The sequence below is a fragment of the Paroedura picta genome, chromosome 13, assembly GCF_049243985.1.
Source record: "Paroedura picta isolate Pp20150507F chromosome 13, Ppicta_v3.0, whole genome shotgun sequence".
Classification (NCBI taxonomy): domain Eukaryota; kingdom Metazoa; phylum Chordata; class Lepidosauria; order Squamata; family Gekkonidae; genus Paroedura; species Paroedura picta.
This window is the reverse complement of record NC_135381.1, coordinates 227,852-245,324: the sequence shown is the minus strand read 5'-3', so window position 1 is coordinate 245,324 and position 17,473 is coordinate 227,852. Positions and strand designations below refer to the sequence as shown.

Below are 17,473 nucleotides of genomic sequence, written 5' to 3'. Positions count from 1 at the left end.
AGGGATCACTTTACCGGTAGCCATGTGGCCAATGAAGTTCAAGGTAGGTGGAACAAAAATATCCTAACTCCAAATAGATGCTGACAGGGTCAGAAAGGTTTTTTTAGCTCAATGGAAATGACAGCTCGGAGTACTGCACTGACCGGAAAGGTCAAGCCATTGCTGGAAAGGGTTAGGAAGAGGACTGAAGATTAAGCGGGCCACAGTGCAATGCCCTTGAGGCAGGTTGTGGAGAGCTCCGGCCACAGGCCTCACCAAGCACAGGAGTGGTGGTACCTTCCCTATGAGGAAGGGCTGCCGCGGATTTCTCCATATGGCAGAGACAGTGAAGGGAGAGAGCTCCATAAAATGATGTTTGTACCGGAGTAAACAGACACACATGCACGCAATGTTAGAACTCAGGGCCACTGAATGAATTTCATGGGCAACACATACTGGACAGACAAGGTACATTAGAAAGAGCTGGTTTTTATACCCTACTTTTGGCTACCTGGAATCTCAAAGCGACTTACAACTGTCTTCTCTTCCTTTCCCAAGAAGACATCCTGTGAGGTAGGTGAGGCTGAGAGAGCTCTGACAGCTGTGAGAACAGATCTAACAGCACAGTGACTGGACCAAGATGACCCAGCTGGTTGCATGTGGAGGAACAAGGAATCAGATACCACTCCTTGTTGGCTCTCATTACTCAGCAAGTAATAAAACTGTGGAAGTTACTGTCAGTGGACATAATGATGGCTTTAAGAGCAGCCTAGACAGCTTCATGGAAATGTCCATCAACAGGTGGTTGATGGTAAATTAAGCGACCCTCCATGGTCAGAGGCAGTCAGCTTCCAAATACTAGTGCCACGATCCAACAATAGGTGAAGACTTTGGCCTCTGTGGCCTGTTTGTTGGCTCTCCAGGGCAGCCAACTGGTTGGCCACTATAGGGGACAGGATGCTGATGGACCCCTCATCTGATGCCTAACACGGAAGCTGCTTACACTATACCAGCCCAGGATGACATCCTAGGCCAGGAAAGGTGTGGTTCTGGCCTTCTCCGCAAAGCCCGTTTGATGCAGACCAGATGGGGTAGAGGCTCTTTAGGTGGGACAAAAAAGTTCCTATTTGGGAGTGCTGTCTTTTGGAGAACAAGGGCAGCAATGCCCCTTGGCAGAGAGGCCTTTTGGATTCTGCCACCAGCCCTCTGTACCTGACTCTCCCCTGCATGGGCACAGCCCTCTTCCCCCAGCACAACGCAATGCAAAGCACAAACAAGAGAAGTTTTATGAGCAAATTTATTTACTTTCCTTAACGCGGTTCAGGCCAGAAACTGCAGAAGAAAGCTAAGTTTACATTCACTACAAAGTTCCTATTCCCAGAGCTTGAGGACTACTCCCCCATCCCACAAAATAGGTGTGATGTCACATTCCCTGAGGCTGGAGGAGGCAGTAGGAGCTGATCCGTGCGCAGGGAGAAAATCAGCCTCCAATTCAAGGAGCAACAGTCTCTTAAAAACTGTTATTGACAAAGCCAGTCTTACGACGGCAGGAAGCACAAGCAAGCCACACCTGGATGCTCAGCCTTGGGGCCATGTTCCATCCAGCAACATGAAGACTCACTCTGCCCAGCGCACCTCACAACTCTGGCTTCCCCCCAGTGGAATGTTTATGTATGCAAAGGGAAACCACACTGCGGCAGCCCTCTGAGACTGGGCCCTGCTGCTGGCTCCCTTGGTCCAATGGCACGGCAACCCCTCCAACCAGTCTGACTTGCCTGCACTCCACCAAGACTCTACTGCTACTCTATCAAGCTTTGGGGAAGGCGGCATCTCCAGGGTACGAGCCCCTCTCCTGAAAAGGAGGGAAGATGATATCCATAAGCCAGTCCACAGAAGGTCTTCTGGAAACCAGTTTCTCATGTTGACCTCAAGTTAAGAACCAAAACAATGCTAAGGTTACAATTTCGCCACATACATCTGAACAGCAAAAACTCTTAATACAGTATGTTTTGGAGCATGAAGAAAGTCAGAAATCTTATCTCCTCCTTTGTTGCAGCACCGCGGACAGGGGCAGCTCTGGAACGCAGCACGTGCAGACAGCAAGTGGCGGTCTCAGGCTACTAGGTGGAGCTCAAGCCTACAACAGGGTCATTCATGATGCTTATGAATCACAAACCTCTTCCTATTTTGCCAATTTGTATGAAGAAACCCTCCATTTTCAATATACAAAATAGCAGTAAAACAGATTTTCCCCCCCCCCCCCTTGGCAGCTGTAGGTTAGATAAAAGCTGGGCATATCTTGTTTCACTCAACAGCAAAAAAGAAAGATTGCTGCTACAAGAGACATTTCTGATTTGATTGCAAGTGAGTGACAATCCATCCAGAAATAAATAAATACATTCTGAGTTCTTGCCCCAAAACAATGTGGGGAAGCATGAGGTGAGGCGTTAACTGCCCATCCAAGTCTGCTTCCTTAGGAGGAGGAGGAGGGAAGTCCTAGCAGGAGGAAAGACTCACGCGGATGGCCACAGCCAAGAGCCCCAGAGCACGCTGAGTCCAGAGACCCACTGGAAACACTGTCCCTGGTACGCTCAGGGGCCAGACTGCCCCAGAGCTCAGGCAGCCATAGAACAAGGAGGAGCCAGCAGGCCCAGCAGCAACCGTCATGAAACGCAGCAGCTGCCACCGCCACCTCTTCTCCCTTCACATGAAACTAGGTGGGATGGTTTGCATTAGATACACATAATTGAAAGCTGTTTCCTTTGTGAACGAGATTCAGTACCCTGGAGAAACCGCGGCAGCTCCCCCAGACATGTGCACACACTGCCATGTGTGCACGCATGCACAACCCCGATGTGCAGAGAGTCGTGTGGATCTATGTGCTGACAGCATGACTGGGAGGGCAGCCGAGCCTTCAGTCGTCGCTCGCAGCACTTGTTCCTCTCACTTGACCTTGGTTCCGCAACTGCAGAGAGAGAAAAGGCCAAGCCCATCGGCAAAGGAATCCGCCAACCAGCAGACAGCCGGAGAAAGGAGAGGCTGGCCTGCACGGAGCAAGAAGAGAGCCTGCCAGACAGTTGACTAGGACAGCCGGCCACCATGCCACAGCTGGGCCTGCCACGCTGCAAAACTCAAGGGAAGAAAATCCACCCCAGGGCCTGGGCACAGAGAACAGCTCACAGGCCTGCCTTTGCAAGCTAGAATTCACATCAGGAAAAAATATCCACTTCCTCTGCAAGGCTGCCGCATTCAACAAGTGCAGCAACCCAACCTTCACGACTGGGGATAGATGCCTGAGGTTTGAGAGCAGCTCTTTGACTTAGAAGTAAAGCAGTGAGCTACTCTGTCCTGCCCACGAAAGCTTGAGGGGCAGCCACGGAGGGCATGCTTGCTCTTCTGCACCCAACTCAATGGAGTGATGCCGCCTGCTGAGGGACTGGAGAAAGAATCCCCAACACAGTTCAGGACAGCACCCATAAGTCACAACACTTTGTCTTACAAACCGTGTGATGTTGGCTATAAAGTAAACACACCCGGGGCCACAGAGATGGCTGGCAGGTAGCTTGGAGACTCCCCAATCCTTGCCGTGCTGGAAGTGTTCAGCAATCAGGAGGGGCTTCGAGGCCCCTCCTCTCCTCTCCCAACAAGTCACTTACACAACTTCATTCTGCCTCTGACCCTACACAGGACTCCTCTAGACGTCAGCAGCCAACGTACCGCGAATGGAACCTTTCTTATGCATCTAGATGTAAAATAGAACTGTAAGCCACCAGGAAGTGAACCCCACGGGGGTTAGTGAGAAAGTGTTACTGCAGTGGAAGAACAGCCAGCCCCAGACCAGCCTGGCCCCTGTGCCCAGGAAATAACTGGGCAGAGAGCCGCCCTCGGCTTCCTTCCCAGCACACCACTGAGACGCCGTACTGGACAAGGTGCACGGGGGGGGGGGGGGGTTTCAAAAAGAGGAATTCAAAAGCTGGGATGGGCATTTTGGTGGAGGCTAGCAGTGAATTCTTGCCATGTACATAATCAGCCAGAGGAAATTGACCAGGTCCCAGGTAGATTCATTCTCTACCCAATGAAAGAACTCCTCCTGGAAGCAGGGAGTGGCGTTCAGGGAACCATGGGAAACCACCGCATGCAGAGGGCCAGGGGGAGCCGTGGAGAAGAAAATCAGAGGAATCAACAGAGATGTGTGATCAAGAGAAAACATGGGTAGAGGAGAGAGAAAAAGAGTGAACCAAAGAAGAGGCCGACCTGGAGGTCCATCAGGTTACAAAGGCCACAGCCACCGTTCCCTAACCTAGGCAGGCCAAAAAGGGCATGCTGCATTGAAGGGCTGGAGTATGCAGGCCAGAGGAGGAAAAGGCAGTGAGGACTCCTGGGAGCACAGCAGCTCCACAGCCCTGGAGGTTGTGCTGCCTAGCAGAGCCCCACTCTGGCCCCAGCTCTCCGCTCCAAGAACGGAAATCAGACTTGTGAGCAAGAAGAAGGAGAGAGAGAAACACGGGAAACTGAAGATGCTCAAGGGTGGAAGGTGGGTTGAGAAAGGCAGCCAAGATCAGGCCCACCGCTGAACCGCGGCACGAGGACACCGCAGTAGCAAGGCATCCAGCAAGGGAGCTGCTGGACAGGGCCCCGGCCAGCAAGAGGGGATTGTTTGTTTGCTGCGGCTCTGCTCTTCTGGCCAGGGCTTTGCCCCACAGCCGTATGCCCTGCCAAGCACTCCAAAGCCAACATCGGCCCACAGCAGTTGAAGGACAGCCCTGGTCCAGAGCCTGCCAGCCCTGAAAACAGCCAGCTGGGCCCTCCCTCCCCCAGCCCAGTTGCTCTTGGAAAAGGCTGAGCTCACATGGAGCACCAGCGGGCATGGGGGCCTCTGGAGAAACAAACTCTTGCCAGTCCTCGAAGGCTGCCCATTCCCTATAAGCAGGGTGAGGGCAGACACTCACCGCTTCCAACTCTCTCTGGGTCTCATCCTCCATTCGCCGGATATCTTCCATCGAGAGGTCTATCCACTTGTCAATCCAACAAAACAGCTGCCGATGGAAGTTAGTGAATATCCTCTTTTCTTGCTGTCAAAAGGCAACGATGTGGGATTAAGCTGGCAGGTCCTTGGCTGCCCAAAAAGCTGCAGCTGCTAGCTGGGGGGGGGGGGGGGAGGCAGAAAGCAGTGGGTCTCGCCCCACCCCCTGGCAAGCGCTCTTGCCTTCTCACCTTTTGAATGAAGTTCTCAACTTTATTCTGTAAACCCCACCACTTAAATTTGATCGTCACCAGCTTGTAGGCGCACATTTTGGAACAGTCCTCCTCAGCTGCCAGCTCCTTCTGCAGGCACAGAACCCAAACACCCCCAGAAGGCATCAAAAGACCGGCTCTTCCGTTCTTTGCCTGGCAGGGGACCTCAAGAGACACTCTACTGGGGAAGGCCCATCCATGAGAGCAGCGGAAGACGAAAGGCCGAGCTCCTCTGTCCAAACACAGCATCTCCACCCCCTTTCACCAAACGTCTATGCGGGGAGCCAGGCCAAACGGGAGAGAATTGGGGGGGGGGGGGGAACAAGCAAGAAGTACGGAATGAGGGGGGGCTCACGGGGCTTTCCTTGTGACCTGACCCTGCAGCTGTCCTTACCTTCCAGTTGGGCCCCAAAGGGCCTCGCTTGGTCTTCACTGACTGGAACAGGGCGGGGTCCTCATCAGCTTTGTAGTCCTGCAAATCAAAACACAGCAGAAGAAAAGAGGCTCCTCCGAGGCTTCTGCCGACGACGGGCATTCAGTGCAACAGAGTAGACACTGCCCAGGGAGATCCAGAGAGGAGGGGACCTCTTCTCCCCACCACTAGCAGACCTGCTCTTCTCCAGAGTGCCCTGTGGGCCACTGGGAGAAACAAACTCTTGCCAGTCCAAATCAGAGAAAGCTCCTCTGGCCAAGTGAAAGGGAGCCGGGCTGCGGCTGACTCCTCCTTCAAAAGACTTCAGAAGCACCATTCTAAGTTCTTTCAAAAGCAAGGGAGGGAACACACCAAGAGACTCCTCTCCAAAGCCCTGTGGCAGACCCCTAAAGTGAAGAACCCACCTTGAACAGCAAGCCCTCCCAACACACTCCAATCCTGCTGAGCTGAACTCCATGTCATGAAAGCACTGCCCACCCCTGCGATGCCAAGGGCTCTACTGGACCATCCCCCCATGGAGCAGCCCTGGGCCTTCTGCAGGGGCATGCCTGCTCCCCAGCTACATAACTGCAAGCTGGGCAGGATAGGCTTCCAATTGCCCCCCTCCCAATCAGTGACCAGCAAGTGGACCCCTGGGTCTCCCCCCCCCCCCCCCATTCTTTAGGAGAGGAGGAAAAGGAACGACCGTGGCATCTCAGACTCCTCCTTGAACTGGAGGATTTATTTCCTTCTTTCTCTCTCTGTGCTGTATTTTATTTCCCATTGTGGCTGCTTTTCCCTGCTGTCCTGGGCGCTGCTCTGGAGAAAGAAGCCGACCCCAATCTCATTGAGACTAGAGTTCAGTCCAGACTTGAACAGCTCAGAAGCAAACCATCCCTGCTGCTCCTGACCAGACCGGGATGTTTATGAGCAGGGAGATGAGTTTCTTTTCTCTGCTTTGCTATGGAAGCTTGCCAGATGTCCTCCGGGCAGGCCTGCCTCACAGGGTCACTATTAGGAGAATACAATAAAAGCGGGAGAGACAGCCACCATCCTGAGTCCTGGGAGGGAGGGGTTGTGGTGGGTGGAAGCGTGGCCAACTTTGGAAGTGCCACCCCCACCCTGTGCAGAGTTAACCTCCTTCCCCAACAGCTGCTGAACCAAAAGCACCAGCAATCAACAGGGCCAGAAGAGGGGGCTTCTCTCCGGTGGCAGGAAGAATTCTGCACCACCATGGCCAAGATGCCAGCCATGAACTTGGACACCCTTCCTGTCAAAGGCCACTGCTGCCTCACAAGCTGTGCCAGAGACAGCACGAGAGAACCACAGCCCTGTCTGGGGCAACAGGCAGCAAAAACATCTCTTCCCACTTCCACAAATTTAACAGAAACTGGAGCACATAGAGGAAACCTCTGCCGCAGCAGGATGTGGCCATGGGAAGGAGCGGCAGGCAGGCAGGATTCCTGTCTCACAGGGCTGAGAGCAGAGAGCCTGGGGGCCTATCAAGTCCATACGCGGAACTTCCCAGCCCATGTCATTGGCAAGAGGGGGCTTTGCAAAGGGGACTGCAACACCTCCTGGCCCCTGACTGCCCCAACACACCAACATCACCCCACAGCTTCTGGGGCTAAGGCATCCAAAGCCCGGGATTCTGCTCCTCTTTCTCACTGTTGCTGCTGCAGTGGGAGAGGAGGGAGCGAAGAGCACATAGCTCTGATATCCCCTACATGCAACCACCACTCCCACCCCGCTCATGGGGCTTTGTGCATAAGGCTGTAGTTCTTACACATCAATCTGTGTGGACAAGCCAAGGTCAAGGCTAGAAACAGCCAAAGGCAGGAAAGGCAAGGCTTCAACTGTCGCAAGTTCTGGGGAAAGGATGACCCCGCCCCCCCTGCACCCCATGTCAACCCAACCACAGAAAACCCCTTTCAGCCTGGGCAGAACGGAGAGTGAATGAGGCAGAGAGCTACCAGAGAGCTGATCTTAATTTAGGCATTCCCACTGCTCATTTTCCTTCAAACCCTTTCCAAAAGCATAGCCTCTCTGTGGCTAATTGTACGTCTCCTCCTGCTTACACTTTCAAGATTCCTCCTCTCCTGGGAAGTGACTTTTGTATACAAATCACATAAAACAACTTTGACAAAATACTGGAGATGATTAGAAGGAGCCAGGTTTAAATTTAGATTCCAAGCAAGCAGCAGATGTCTGTGCAGCCCTTCCGTCTGCATTTGGGACGGAGCAGGGCAGCCATCTGACTCCCATTAGGCCCTTCAAGAACCCGCCAAGTTTGGAGCCAGGCTGTTTATTGATTAGCGTTTTAGATTGTTTGGCCAAGGTTCACTCAAAGCGAAGGCCAAGCGCTTGGCAGGGCCAGAGCACATGCAGCTGCAGAGGAAATATCCTCTGCTTTCTCCATCAGGTTCTCTGCTTTGCTGGCATCCTGGTTTGTTGTGACAGGCCAAAAATGACAATCTGACGGAAGGAGGACAGAAGGGCCCCTCTTCAGGGTTGAGGCAAGTCCAGAGATCCCCCCTCCAAAGACAATGAAAAGCAGAACCAGACAAAGGTGCAATTAGCAATCACTCCCCAAGAACAAGCCGCTGAAATATCTGCCTTCAGCTCAGACCCGGGGGGGGGGGGGGGGGACTGGGATTCAAAGGCAGGATCCTGCACAGGAACTACCCTCTCCCAAGGGATCAAATTCAGTGTAGCTTGGACTGCACTCGCCAGTCACCACACATGGACCTGAGCCTGCCCCACACCACCTCCTCCTCCTCACAGGTAACCGGTTTTTAATCCAGCTGCCTCACAGCCTCTTGGCCTGGAGTAAGATCTGCTGGCAGAGAGAGGAAGAGAGCTGTCTTGCACTCACAACACTTTTTGCCTTCTCTTGCTTTGTGTTTATATGCTGAAAAGAAACATATAAGTGCCCAAGAATGCAAACCCGGCAGCTGTCCTGCATGTTTGGAGACTTATCTACTGACATGAGATTCAACCAAGAGTTTCTGAGATGTCCTGTTGGACAGCCCTATCCTATAATGCGTCTTTAGTATCAGTACACAAGGCTGACTATATAGTAAATAAATTATGGTATTTATAAAACAGATGGAGATCTGTCCTTGCAGGCAGCACCACCAGTCTCCTGCAAGCTCACTGTCTCAGCCTCTCGACTGAGAGTCAACCCAAAAATAGCCTCTGCAAGACAGCCGCACATTGCAAGTAACAGCAGAAGCAACCTGGCACCAGCTGCAGAGGCCCTCCAGGCACAGTTTGCTGACAGGCTGCCATCAAAACAGCAGCACGCAGGCTAACTGGAAAACCTGCAGGTAGTCTTATTCAAGGAGAAGCTTCTGCAGGGCTGTCCAACTCACCCAGCAATAGGAAGCCAGAAGTGGCTGCATTCCAGTCCCCCCACCCCACGGGTCCCACTTACTCCTGGTTCCACTTGACTTTGGTCCGCAATATCAATGTGAATAACTTCAACACTCTTCCATGTGTCCGGATCCAACTCGTGGACCTGCAAGAGGCAGAGTCCTGTCAGCTTTGGCCATGACGCACCCCCCTCCCCTGTCCTCAAAGAGCACATCCAACCAGACAGAGCCAGAGGCCATTTGGATCTACACTCCTGGGCGCTTCCCGTGCAGGGCTTGCAAAAGCCAGTGCTTCCCAGGAGGGCAGGTAGCCCGTCTTCGGTGTGCTGACTGGCTGCTGAGGGTGCCAAGCAACAGGCCACATGAACAGCTCAGCTTGCTCTCAAACCTACATTGTCCGAACTCCCCAAGTCTGGCTTATGCCATGTCTCAATCTTGATGAAGAAATCTTCCTTCATGTATTCATTCTGGCAAAAAGACACAAGAAACAAGGCATGAACCAACAGGATTGAATCCGATAGGTTTAATTACAAGCTTCTCTTTAAACCATTTCAAACACCACTTCTGGCCCGAAGGGACATCTTAGGAGGCAGACTGAGATCCCCACCTGTCCCACGTATTTTCCTCACAAGGTAAAAAGACTGGAGTGGGTGAGGAGAAAACACTTGCTGGGAGAATCGACAGAGGGTGGCGGACACAGACTCTTCCCCTTCCAGTTTGGTGTAGTGGTTAGGAATGCGGACTTCTAATCTGGCGAGCTGGGTTTGATTCAGCACTCCCCCACATGCAACCAGCTGGGTGACCTTGGGCTCACCACGGCACTGATAAAATTGTTCTTACTGAGCAGGGATATCAGGGCTCTCTCAGCCTCACCACAGGGTGTCTGTGGTGGGGAGAGGAAAGGGAGGGTGACTGTAAGATGCTTTGAGACTCCTTTGGGGTAGAGAAAAGCGACATAAGAACCAACTCTTCTTTTTTTTCTTGGACAGGCTCTGATCCTGGAACTGAAGGGCTCAGCCACTGGGTAGGGGTGCAGGCAGCTGCAGGGTTAAAGAAACTAACCCATCCCCACCCCCACCCTGGAGTGCAAAAGAACAATCAGTACCCCATCACCTCCCACTGAAGTCAATGATACCTTCCCACCAGTCCACACTGGAAAGATTGGGGGGGTATCTTCCCCCTTTTGTTACCCTCAGGATGAAGACACCAATAATGCCTATGCTTCATCTCTTTTTAAGTCTCAAGACAATGTACCCAGACCTCCAAGGCAGGGGCTTTGACCTAGAGGAAGGTGCTCAACATTTCCCCAAAAACTGGGCCCTTCATCATTTGTATCCCTGTGTTCAAATGCACAAATTCCAGGCTGCGGGAGGAGATAATGGACAGGCCTGGAGCTGACTCATAGCATAGCAGGAAGCCACTTCCATCTCCAGGCACAGGCTCCATTGTCCTTTTCTCTCCTAGCAAATGTGCCGTGGCAGCCATTTGGCCTAGAAATCCAGCAAGCTCCCCAGCAGGCCTTAACCCCTCACCTAGAGGAACCCCTTAATACAATCCGGCAAATACACAGCATTAAACATTTCAGAGCTGCCAACAGTTAAATGCCATTTCCAGAGTAAAATAGCAGTACTCACCGTTACAACTGAAGCCCGGAAAAACATACAGAGAAAGAGAGAGAGAGAGAGAGAACAATCAACAAAGGGCAGAAGCCAAAACTGGATTCCCCTCTAAAAACCAGCTTAACACACTCTTTAAAATGTAGGAGGTGCTGTGAGTATGAGCAATGCCCATGGGGCAGAGGGAGACAGAACATTCTTCCTACCAAAGATGCTGAAATGCCCAACCCGCAGGCAGGTCGTTCGTTGTGCCACCAGCCCAGGCCCTGCAATGTGTCCTCTGGCCACTCTACTCTCACCCCTTCAGCCATATGTGGTGCCAGTATGGCTATGCCAGGTGATACATGCACCTTGTCAACTGGAAGCTGCTATCCCCAGATCACAGACACACAAGGGGCTGGCTGCAAAGGTTCAGGATCAAGAGAACAGGAGCTTGCAGAAATTCATCTGGGTAATAAGAACAGGCTCCAGGAATACACTGCTGCAGACCCCCCCCCCTTCCCCAGATGCTCAAATGGCTTTACAGAAGCCAGAATATCTTAAGGCACTGCACTGATGCTTGGCCTCAAACTGCCTGCCCGGGGCAAAGGACACTCACTCGTCCTGCAGTATGGGTACGCATTCCAGGCCTTTTCATGGAAGACCAGTGAGCCTTCAGGGGCAATCATTCGCACAAAACCAGGGACCTTGCTGCAAAGAATTGGCGGGGAAAGTCAGGACAGTAAGTCTCACCACAAGAGTTACATTTTCCCTTTTAACATTCTGCCCCAAGAGACCTTTCTCACTAGATAAGTGTTAGACAACAAGCAAGCACCCACCATTGCCTATAAACCACTGGAGCTTTTAACTCCCAAGAATAATCACTCTGGAGTTAAAGGAAGCAACTCCAGCATAATCCAGTTAGCTTTTAAAAACACAATCATCCAATGCTCCCTTTCCTAGAGAGCCTGGTCAGCAGCTTCGGGGGCAGTCCCCTAAAGATGCTGCTTGTTGGCTGGAAACCTCCAGGAGAGATCCCCCCTTGCTCGCTCTCTCTCTCTCTCTTAAGGGCATCCTTCCGACAGCCATGACACCACCTATCCTAAAACACATGCTTCTTCTCTAGCCAACAAGTAACAGCACCTCACCTGCCTCCGCATACTTAAGTTACTTTCCTATAATCTGGTAAAAGGAACAAGCCTTTTCTGTTTATAAAGGATTCTAGAAAGGAAATTACAACCAAGGTGTGCTCTGCCTCCACAGGCACAAGTAGTATCCTCCTCCTGAGCTCGGTGAAGCAAAATTTCCAATGGAGCATTAGGAAAACTTGTGGCCTCTAAACAACCCCTCTGCTCCTCAAGTGGAAAGCCCCAACCCCCACACCTGCAGGAATTCTACCTATCACTCCCTGAAAGATAGACTCTTGTTTTTTCAGCTGCTAGAGCTTCCACTAGTACCTGCCAGTCCTGGGGACTGCTAGCAGCATCTTCTCCCTGGCAAACTATGGCATCACATGTCAACCTCTGTGCAAGTCACATGGAGAGCAAAAATAACAAGAAAAGGGGCAATACAATGAGGAAGGCCAGGACCATTGGCAGAAGTTGAAGTTCCAGCCCTTTTGGACCCACCATCACCACCTCCATGCTGCATGCCAGTTAGCCCCAATGCCTCCATACCTTTTCAGGTGGTAGATCTTATGTGTATACTGGCCAGTCTCACCATCCTTCTCATAAGGCTCATTCTTTAGCACCTGGATCCCTTCACCACCACCTGTTTCATTTTTACTGGCTTCAGCCACTGAGTAAAGCTGCCCAACTTGATACTAGGAAAAAGCAAAAAAAACTAAGGTGCTAAACAGCCCCAGCCCCTCCCACACAAAACCAGAGTCACACAGAAAGCGTTCCATTTTGTGGCTAGGAACTTTCCATTCTGTTGCCTTGACTGTATGTATAACATCAGTGGAAAAGCCCTGCATGGACGAGGAACAACAAGCATAGCGCAAACAGCTGACTGACGAAATGCACCTACCAGCGGGCTTCATGGCCCTCCAGGGACCCTATAAGAGGACTCACTGCCTTCCTCTCCTTCACGCTTTATTTAGCGCCGCTCCGGGGGGGGGGGGTTGCTGCCCTCCCACTGACGGGTCTGTGTGTGTCTCTCTCTCTCTAGGGCCAGCGGCTTCGGCCCCTCCCCGCACTCCTCCCTCCCCCACCCCCCGCGGGAGGCCGGGCAACCTCCAGGGGCGGCTCCGGAGCCCAGCTCGCCTGCGAGGGCGGCCGAGGCCCGTTTCCCGCGAGAAGGCGGCGGGGCCCGCGCGGGCAGGGGCGCCGGGCCTTGCGCTGCCTTTCCTCCGGGGGCACCCACCTCTTGCACGGAGCAGGGCAGGACCACGCGGCTGCAAGGCAACAGAGAGAGAGAGAGAGAGAGAGAGAGAGAGAGAGAGAGAGGAGGGGGCGTGAGAGGGGTGGGGGGCTGGGGGGGGTGGGGCGAGCCTCCCCGGCCCCGCACTCACAACTCCTTGACGAGCACCATCCTTCCTCGCAGGGAAGCCCAGCGCGCAGGCGCCAACGGCGCCGCCCACCCACACGCCACCGCGCGGCTGCGACACTTCCGGGCGCCTCCGCCGGAAGTCCATGGGCAGGCCCCGAGGCCCCTCCCCCCAAAGAGAGTCGGCACAGGCAGAGGCGTCGTGGTCGTCATCATGCTTTAATATCAAGAAGAGACACAGAAGAGTCACAACGTGGGGGGGGGGGAGAGGGGGGGCAAGCGCCCCGCGAGCGCCATAAAAATAGGGAATCCTCTGTACAGGGCCGGCGCCGGAATACAAAAGGGCCGCGCGGTGCGGAAACGGAGCTACAAAAACGTCCTGTGGGCCGCGGGACATGCTCGGGGGGGGAGGGGGAGGGGGAGGAGCCCCCCCAATAGCCCTGGCAGACCCGCGGGGGGGGCAGGCGGAGGCGGGGCCTCCCGGCTGCTTCCGCTGCAACTCGGCTGGGGCTTGCATAGGAAACAAAGGGGCTCCCGGCGGGCCCCCGTAACAGTCTGGATCCCTCGGAAAGCGCCCTCGCTTCGCTGCCCGGAAGTGGGCTTGCGTGGTGGGAGCAGCAGCGCCACACCGAGGCTGGGCGGGGAAGGGCGGACCGCCACCAGCAGCAGCCCAACCCGCCTCCCAGCCAGTCACCGGTCCAGATGCCCCAAGGAGTGGGCAACAGCAACTCAAACCCCAAAATTTAGATTTATGGCTTTAATGTAAGGCTGCCTTTCTGGGGGTGGGGGGGGCGAGAATGTTTGGCACCCCACCAGACTGTCAGCAGCCTGCGGCTGCATCCTTAGCCAGGTGCAGAGAGCCTGGAACTGTTCTATGGGATGGAAGCCCCGGGATCGTCCTCTGAGGTCTTGCTAGGCATATGGGAAGTCATGAGCATTGGGCCGCATACTCCAGTGGCACCCTCAGCAGCCTTCCTACCCCACAAGCCATGGCCCGGAGACCAATTGGGCATGCAGTGAGGAGGCTGGGTACCTGCCTGGCTCAAGATGCAGGCTGGAAGAACAGGATCACCCCCCTGCTAAAGGCATGGGGTGCGGCAAGCCAAGCTGCTGCTCAGTCTCACAAGTAACAGAGTCGAGGGTGAGAGGAGGGGGCTGCCTGCTGCTATGGATCCCCCACCCACAGGGCATGTATGCATCATAGCTGAGTGGCAGTAGAGGGGCTGGAGGACACAAGAGGTGGGCCCCAGCTGCAATTAAGAATCTGCATAGTGAAGCCACTGCAGTGGCCAGCCTCTGGACAGGCCAAGTCCAAGATCTCAGCTGTGCCCGTCTCCAGCTAGGGGCTGAGGGGCGTCTTCCTAGCTTGGTCTGCAGAGAGAAAGAACCTCCTCTGCCACTCCCTTGGTGGCCAGAAATGGATGCTGCCTGTCCCTACCAGACAAGGTAGGAATGCAGCAGCAGCATCAGAAAATAGTGCTGCCAGGACTTTCCCTGAGAGGGGGCCATCCTCTTCCCCCACTGGAGTGGCCTTTCTTCTGTCCCATCCCTCCAGCGTGGGCAGGCTGAGCAACTCTGCTGTGGCGAGCGCAACACGGTACTATACCCCCTTTTCCCCCGGAAGCATCAATAACAACATGGCTTGTACTTCTCATTGCAGAAAGTGGTGTGTGTTTCCTGGTGGACACCCCCACCCCACCCCCCACCTGCTGGAGAACGACACCCAGGGAGGGGGCAGCAGAAGGCAGGCTTCAGGCTGGCAAAGCCGGTGGGAGGCAGGGCCCACTGCACCCTGCCATGAGTGAGGCTCAAGTTCCTTGGTTTGCTTTCCCATGTCCAGTACCATTCAAGCATATGGGCAGGAAAAAAGGCCCCAAGATTGCATGAGATCAAAAGGGCTTCAGCATTTGGAGGAAGGAAAGAACCGTCCTGGCGACAGGAATTTGTAACCGTTTCCTGAAGGCAACCGCCCAGGGGGCCCGGGACCTGACGTGCTGGCCGGGCGCGTGGACTGTGTGGGGTCGGGTCGCCTGTGTCCGTTCTGGGGGTTCTTTTGGGATGAGGTTAGGTCCTGTGGAGCAGACAATTCTTTCAGCTCCATCTTGTCAGTGGCGTCCTCTTTGCTGTGCCGGGGAGACAAGTTCAATAAGCTGAGGACGTCTCGCCTGGCTGCTGCTCTCCCTGAGGAGCTCCGCAAGATCTTCATGGGGCCCGTGGACCCCTGGGGGCTGTTCTGCCAGAACATCTTCAGGTTGTGGATGGCTTGTACCTTCTCATCAATGGTGGCCATCCGGAGCTTGTCCAGGGCAGGGGCGTCTGCGGGACTGGAGCGGGCCGAGCTTGCAGAGGAGTAGGAGAGTGCAGGGGACGGGGTGCTTCCCGCCGGGGAGTGATGCCCGGAACTGGGGGAAATGTTCCGGGGGGACTTGGAGAGGTGAGTGCTGTAGGGGGAGCTGGGGTATTTGAGTTTGTAGAGCACCCCATGAGCGTCGGAGCTGGGGGACGGCTGATGGCTGCGCTGTCCTGTGCCTTCCTTGTTGGAGGCCTCGGATGTTGCAGGGCTGCTGTAGCCAGAGCTCACCTTCTGGAGGGAGGAGCTCCTGGTGGGGGGCTTTGGCTTCACCGAGGGGGGGGAAGGCTGGCTCTTGTGGCTAGACCACAGAGGCCGACTGAAGGCGCTGGTCTCTGAGGACCTGAAGGAAGAGGCTCCAGTGAGAGGAGAAGTGCCATTGTCCACCCTGCTGCTCTTGCCCCGCTGGCTGCTGCTCCGCTGGAGGTGCTCCACGGCCAGGAGGTGGCTCTGAGTCTCTTCTAGGATCTTCTGGGCCAGTTCCTGAGGGTCGAGCTTGGGGTGGTTCTCCTCCTGCGATTTGACTGTGCTGTCCGTTTCGGTGCTTGACTGGTCGGAATCACCGGTGTCTGAACCTGCCAGCTTCCCAACCTTCTGGAACGGGGAGTTTGGGCTGGGAACGAGCGTCATTTTAACAGGGGAGTTTGGAGAGCTAACACTCCCCTTGGAGCTGACTGAGATCTTGACTCCTCCCATCTTATGAATCTGGAAGAGTTTGTGGTCTGGGGAAAACCGTGGCCGTCTCGCCTCTGGGAACGTCCCCCCCAGTGGGTCATTGCTGATGATGGAGAAGCCCTCGTAATCCTCCCCATCTTTGCCAAAGGCAGTGCTGGTGGGTGGGGAGAACGGGCCAGGGGTCCTCTGGGGATAGGTGTTCTTTGGCCGCTCGTAATCTGGGCGGCCTCGGGCTCCTCCCCCTTCCAGCCCACACTCAAGCTTTGAGGCAAAGCTGATAGAGGAGGCTATAGAGCTCAGGCTATACACGGAGATGGCGTCCAAGGCCAAGGTGTCAGGGCCGGTGGGGGAAAACGGGGGATTCTGGTAGCTAAGCGGTCCCGGGTTGGAGACAGACTGAGCGGAGGCCAGCGATTCCAGGGACGAGGAGCTGTCTAAGCTCAGACGTTTGGGCAGCTCTGTGGAGTCTAGAGAAAGAAAGAGAGAGTCACAAACGGGGGAAACACCAGAGCAAGGAAAGGCCTTCTGGAGCTGGCCTGCACAACTGCCTCAGTCTCTGGCTCACAACAGCACCTCAGTGGGAGCAGGCTAAGCAGGCCCACGCCCCTCCCTCTTGCTCCAGCCTGGGAGAGCCCTGCTGCCCTTTCCTGAGACCCCCTCACACGGGGTCTCACCCTGTGCTGCCTGAGCCTTCTGTTTCCCACTCATTTCTTGCTGGCACAAAATGATAGCGTTGCTGGCTGTAGTTTTATAAATCTGTCTTTGTCACCACCTTAACTCGTGACCACTGCTACTTTTATCAAAGCTCATGTTTTCAATGGATTTTTAAAATACAAATTGAGTACCAAGATACCCTTCAAAACATACCACATCAAATTTAGAACTACGCATTAGGGCTTTGGTTGATCTCAAGGCCCTGGGCTGTACAAACCCCAAGCCATTGGTGCCACGATGGCCATGGCTGTGCACTGCTCAGCTGACAGAATTGACCCTACTTGGCCTCCGAGATCAGAGGGGACTGGACTGGCGACCCCATTCCACACTCCTGGTCCGTGCAGCAGAGGGCAATCTTTACATCGACTAAACCCATTTTAGGCTCTTGTCAGGCCGGGGTTAGCCAAAATTCACTGGATTAAGAGAGGACTGAGGGAGCTCCCCCTGTACTACATTGTACACCAGCAGAGCTTAATCTGGTACTTCACATGGCTGCCTTGGAAGTGCTTGTATTGACATTGTGGCATATCAGGATATTACCACGGATCCTAGGATCCAGTCCCACTAGCAGAAAGCTGTGAGGTTAGTGGCGGTGCTGCTCGAGCACTGCAGCTCTTGTGGGTTGCACAGGACACACTGCTAGCCTTCAGAC

General features: G+C 54.3%; 2 protein-coding genes across 2 annotated transcripts in view; both read right to left on the bottom strand.

Moving 5' to 3' along the window:
- Nucleotides 1-1,258: 1,258 nt before the first annotated feature.
- On the bottom strand, nucleotides 1,259-13,298 carry PITPNB (phosphatidylinositol transfer protein beta). The gene is made up of 11 exons (XM_077307925.1): nucleotides 13,108-13,298; nucleotides 12,960-12,990; nucleotides 12,272-12,417; nucleotides 11,215-11,306; nucleotides 10,635-10,642; nucleotides 9,393-9,467; nucleotides 9,063-9,146; nucleotides 5,609-5,686; nucleotides 5,194-5,304; nucleotides 4,929-5,051; nucleotides 1,259-2,944 (listed from the first exon to the last, which is right to left on the bottom strand). Exons 1-11 carry the CDS (start codon nucleotides 13,296-13,298, stop codon nucleotides 2,894-2,896), a joined length of 990 nt encoding a protein of 329 aa, XP_077164040.1. The 3' UTR covers nucleotides 1,259-2,893.
- TTC28 (tetratricopeptide repeat domain 28) overlaps nucleotides 13,283-17,473 on the bottom strand; it is an 81,759-nt gene continuing 77,568 nt past the window's right edge. The window contains 1 exon segment of the mRNA XM_077307924.1: nucleotides 13,283-16,574. Within this exon segment, the coding sequence (XP_077164039.1) occupies nucleotides 14,983-16,574 (1,592 nt within the window). The 3' untranslated portion in view covers nucleotides 13,283-14,982.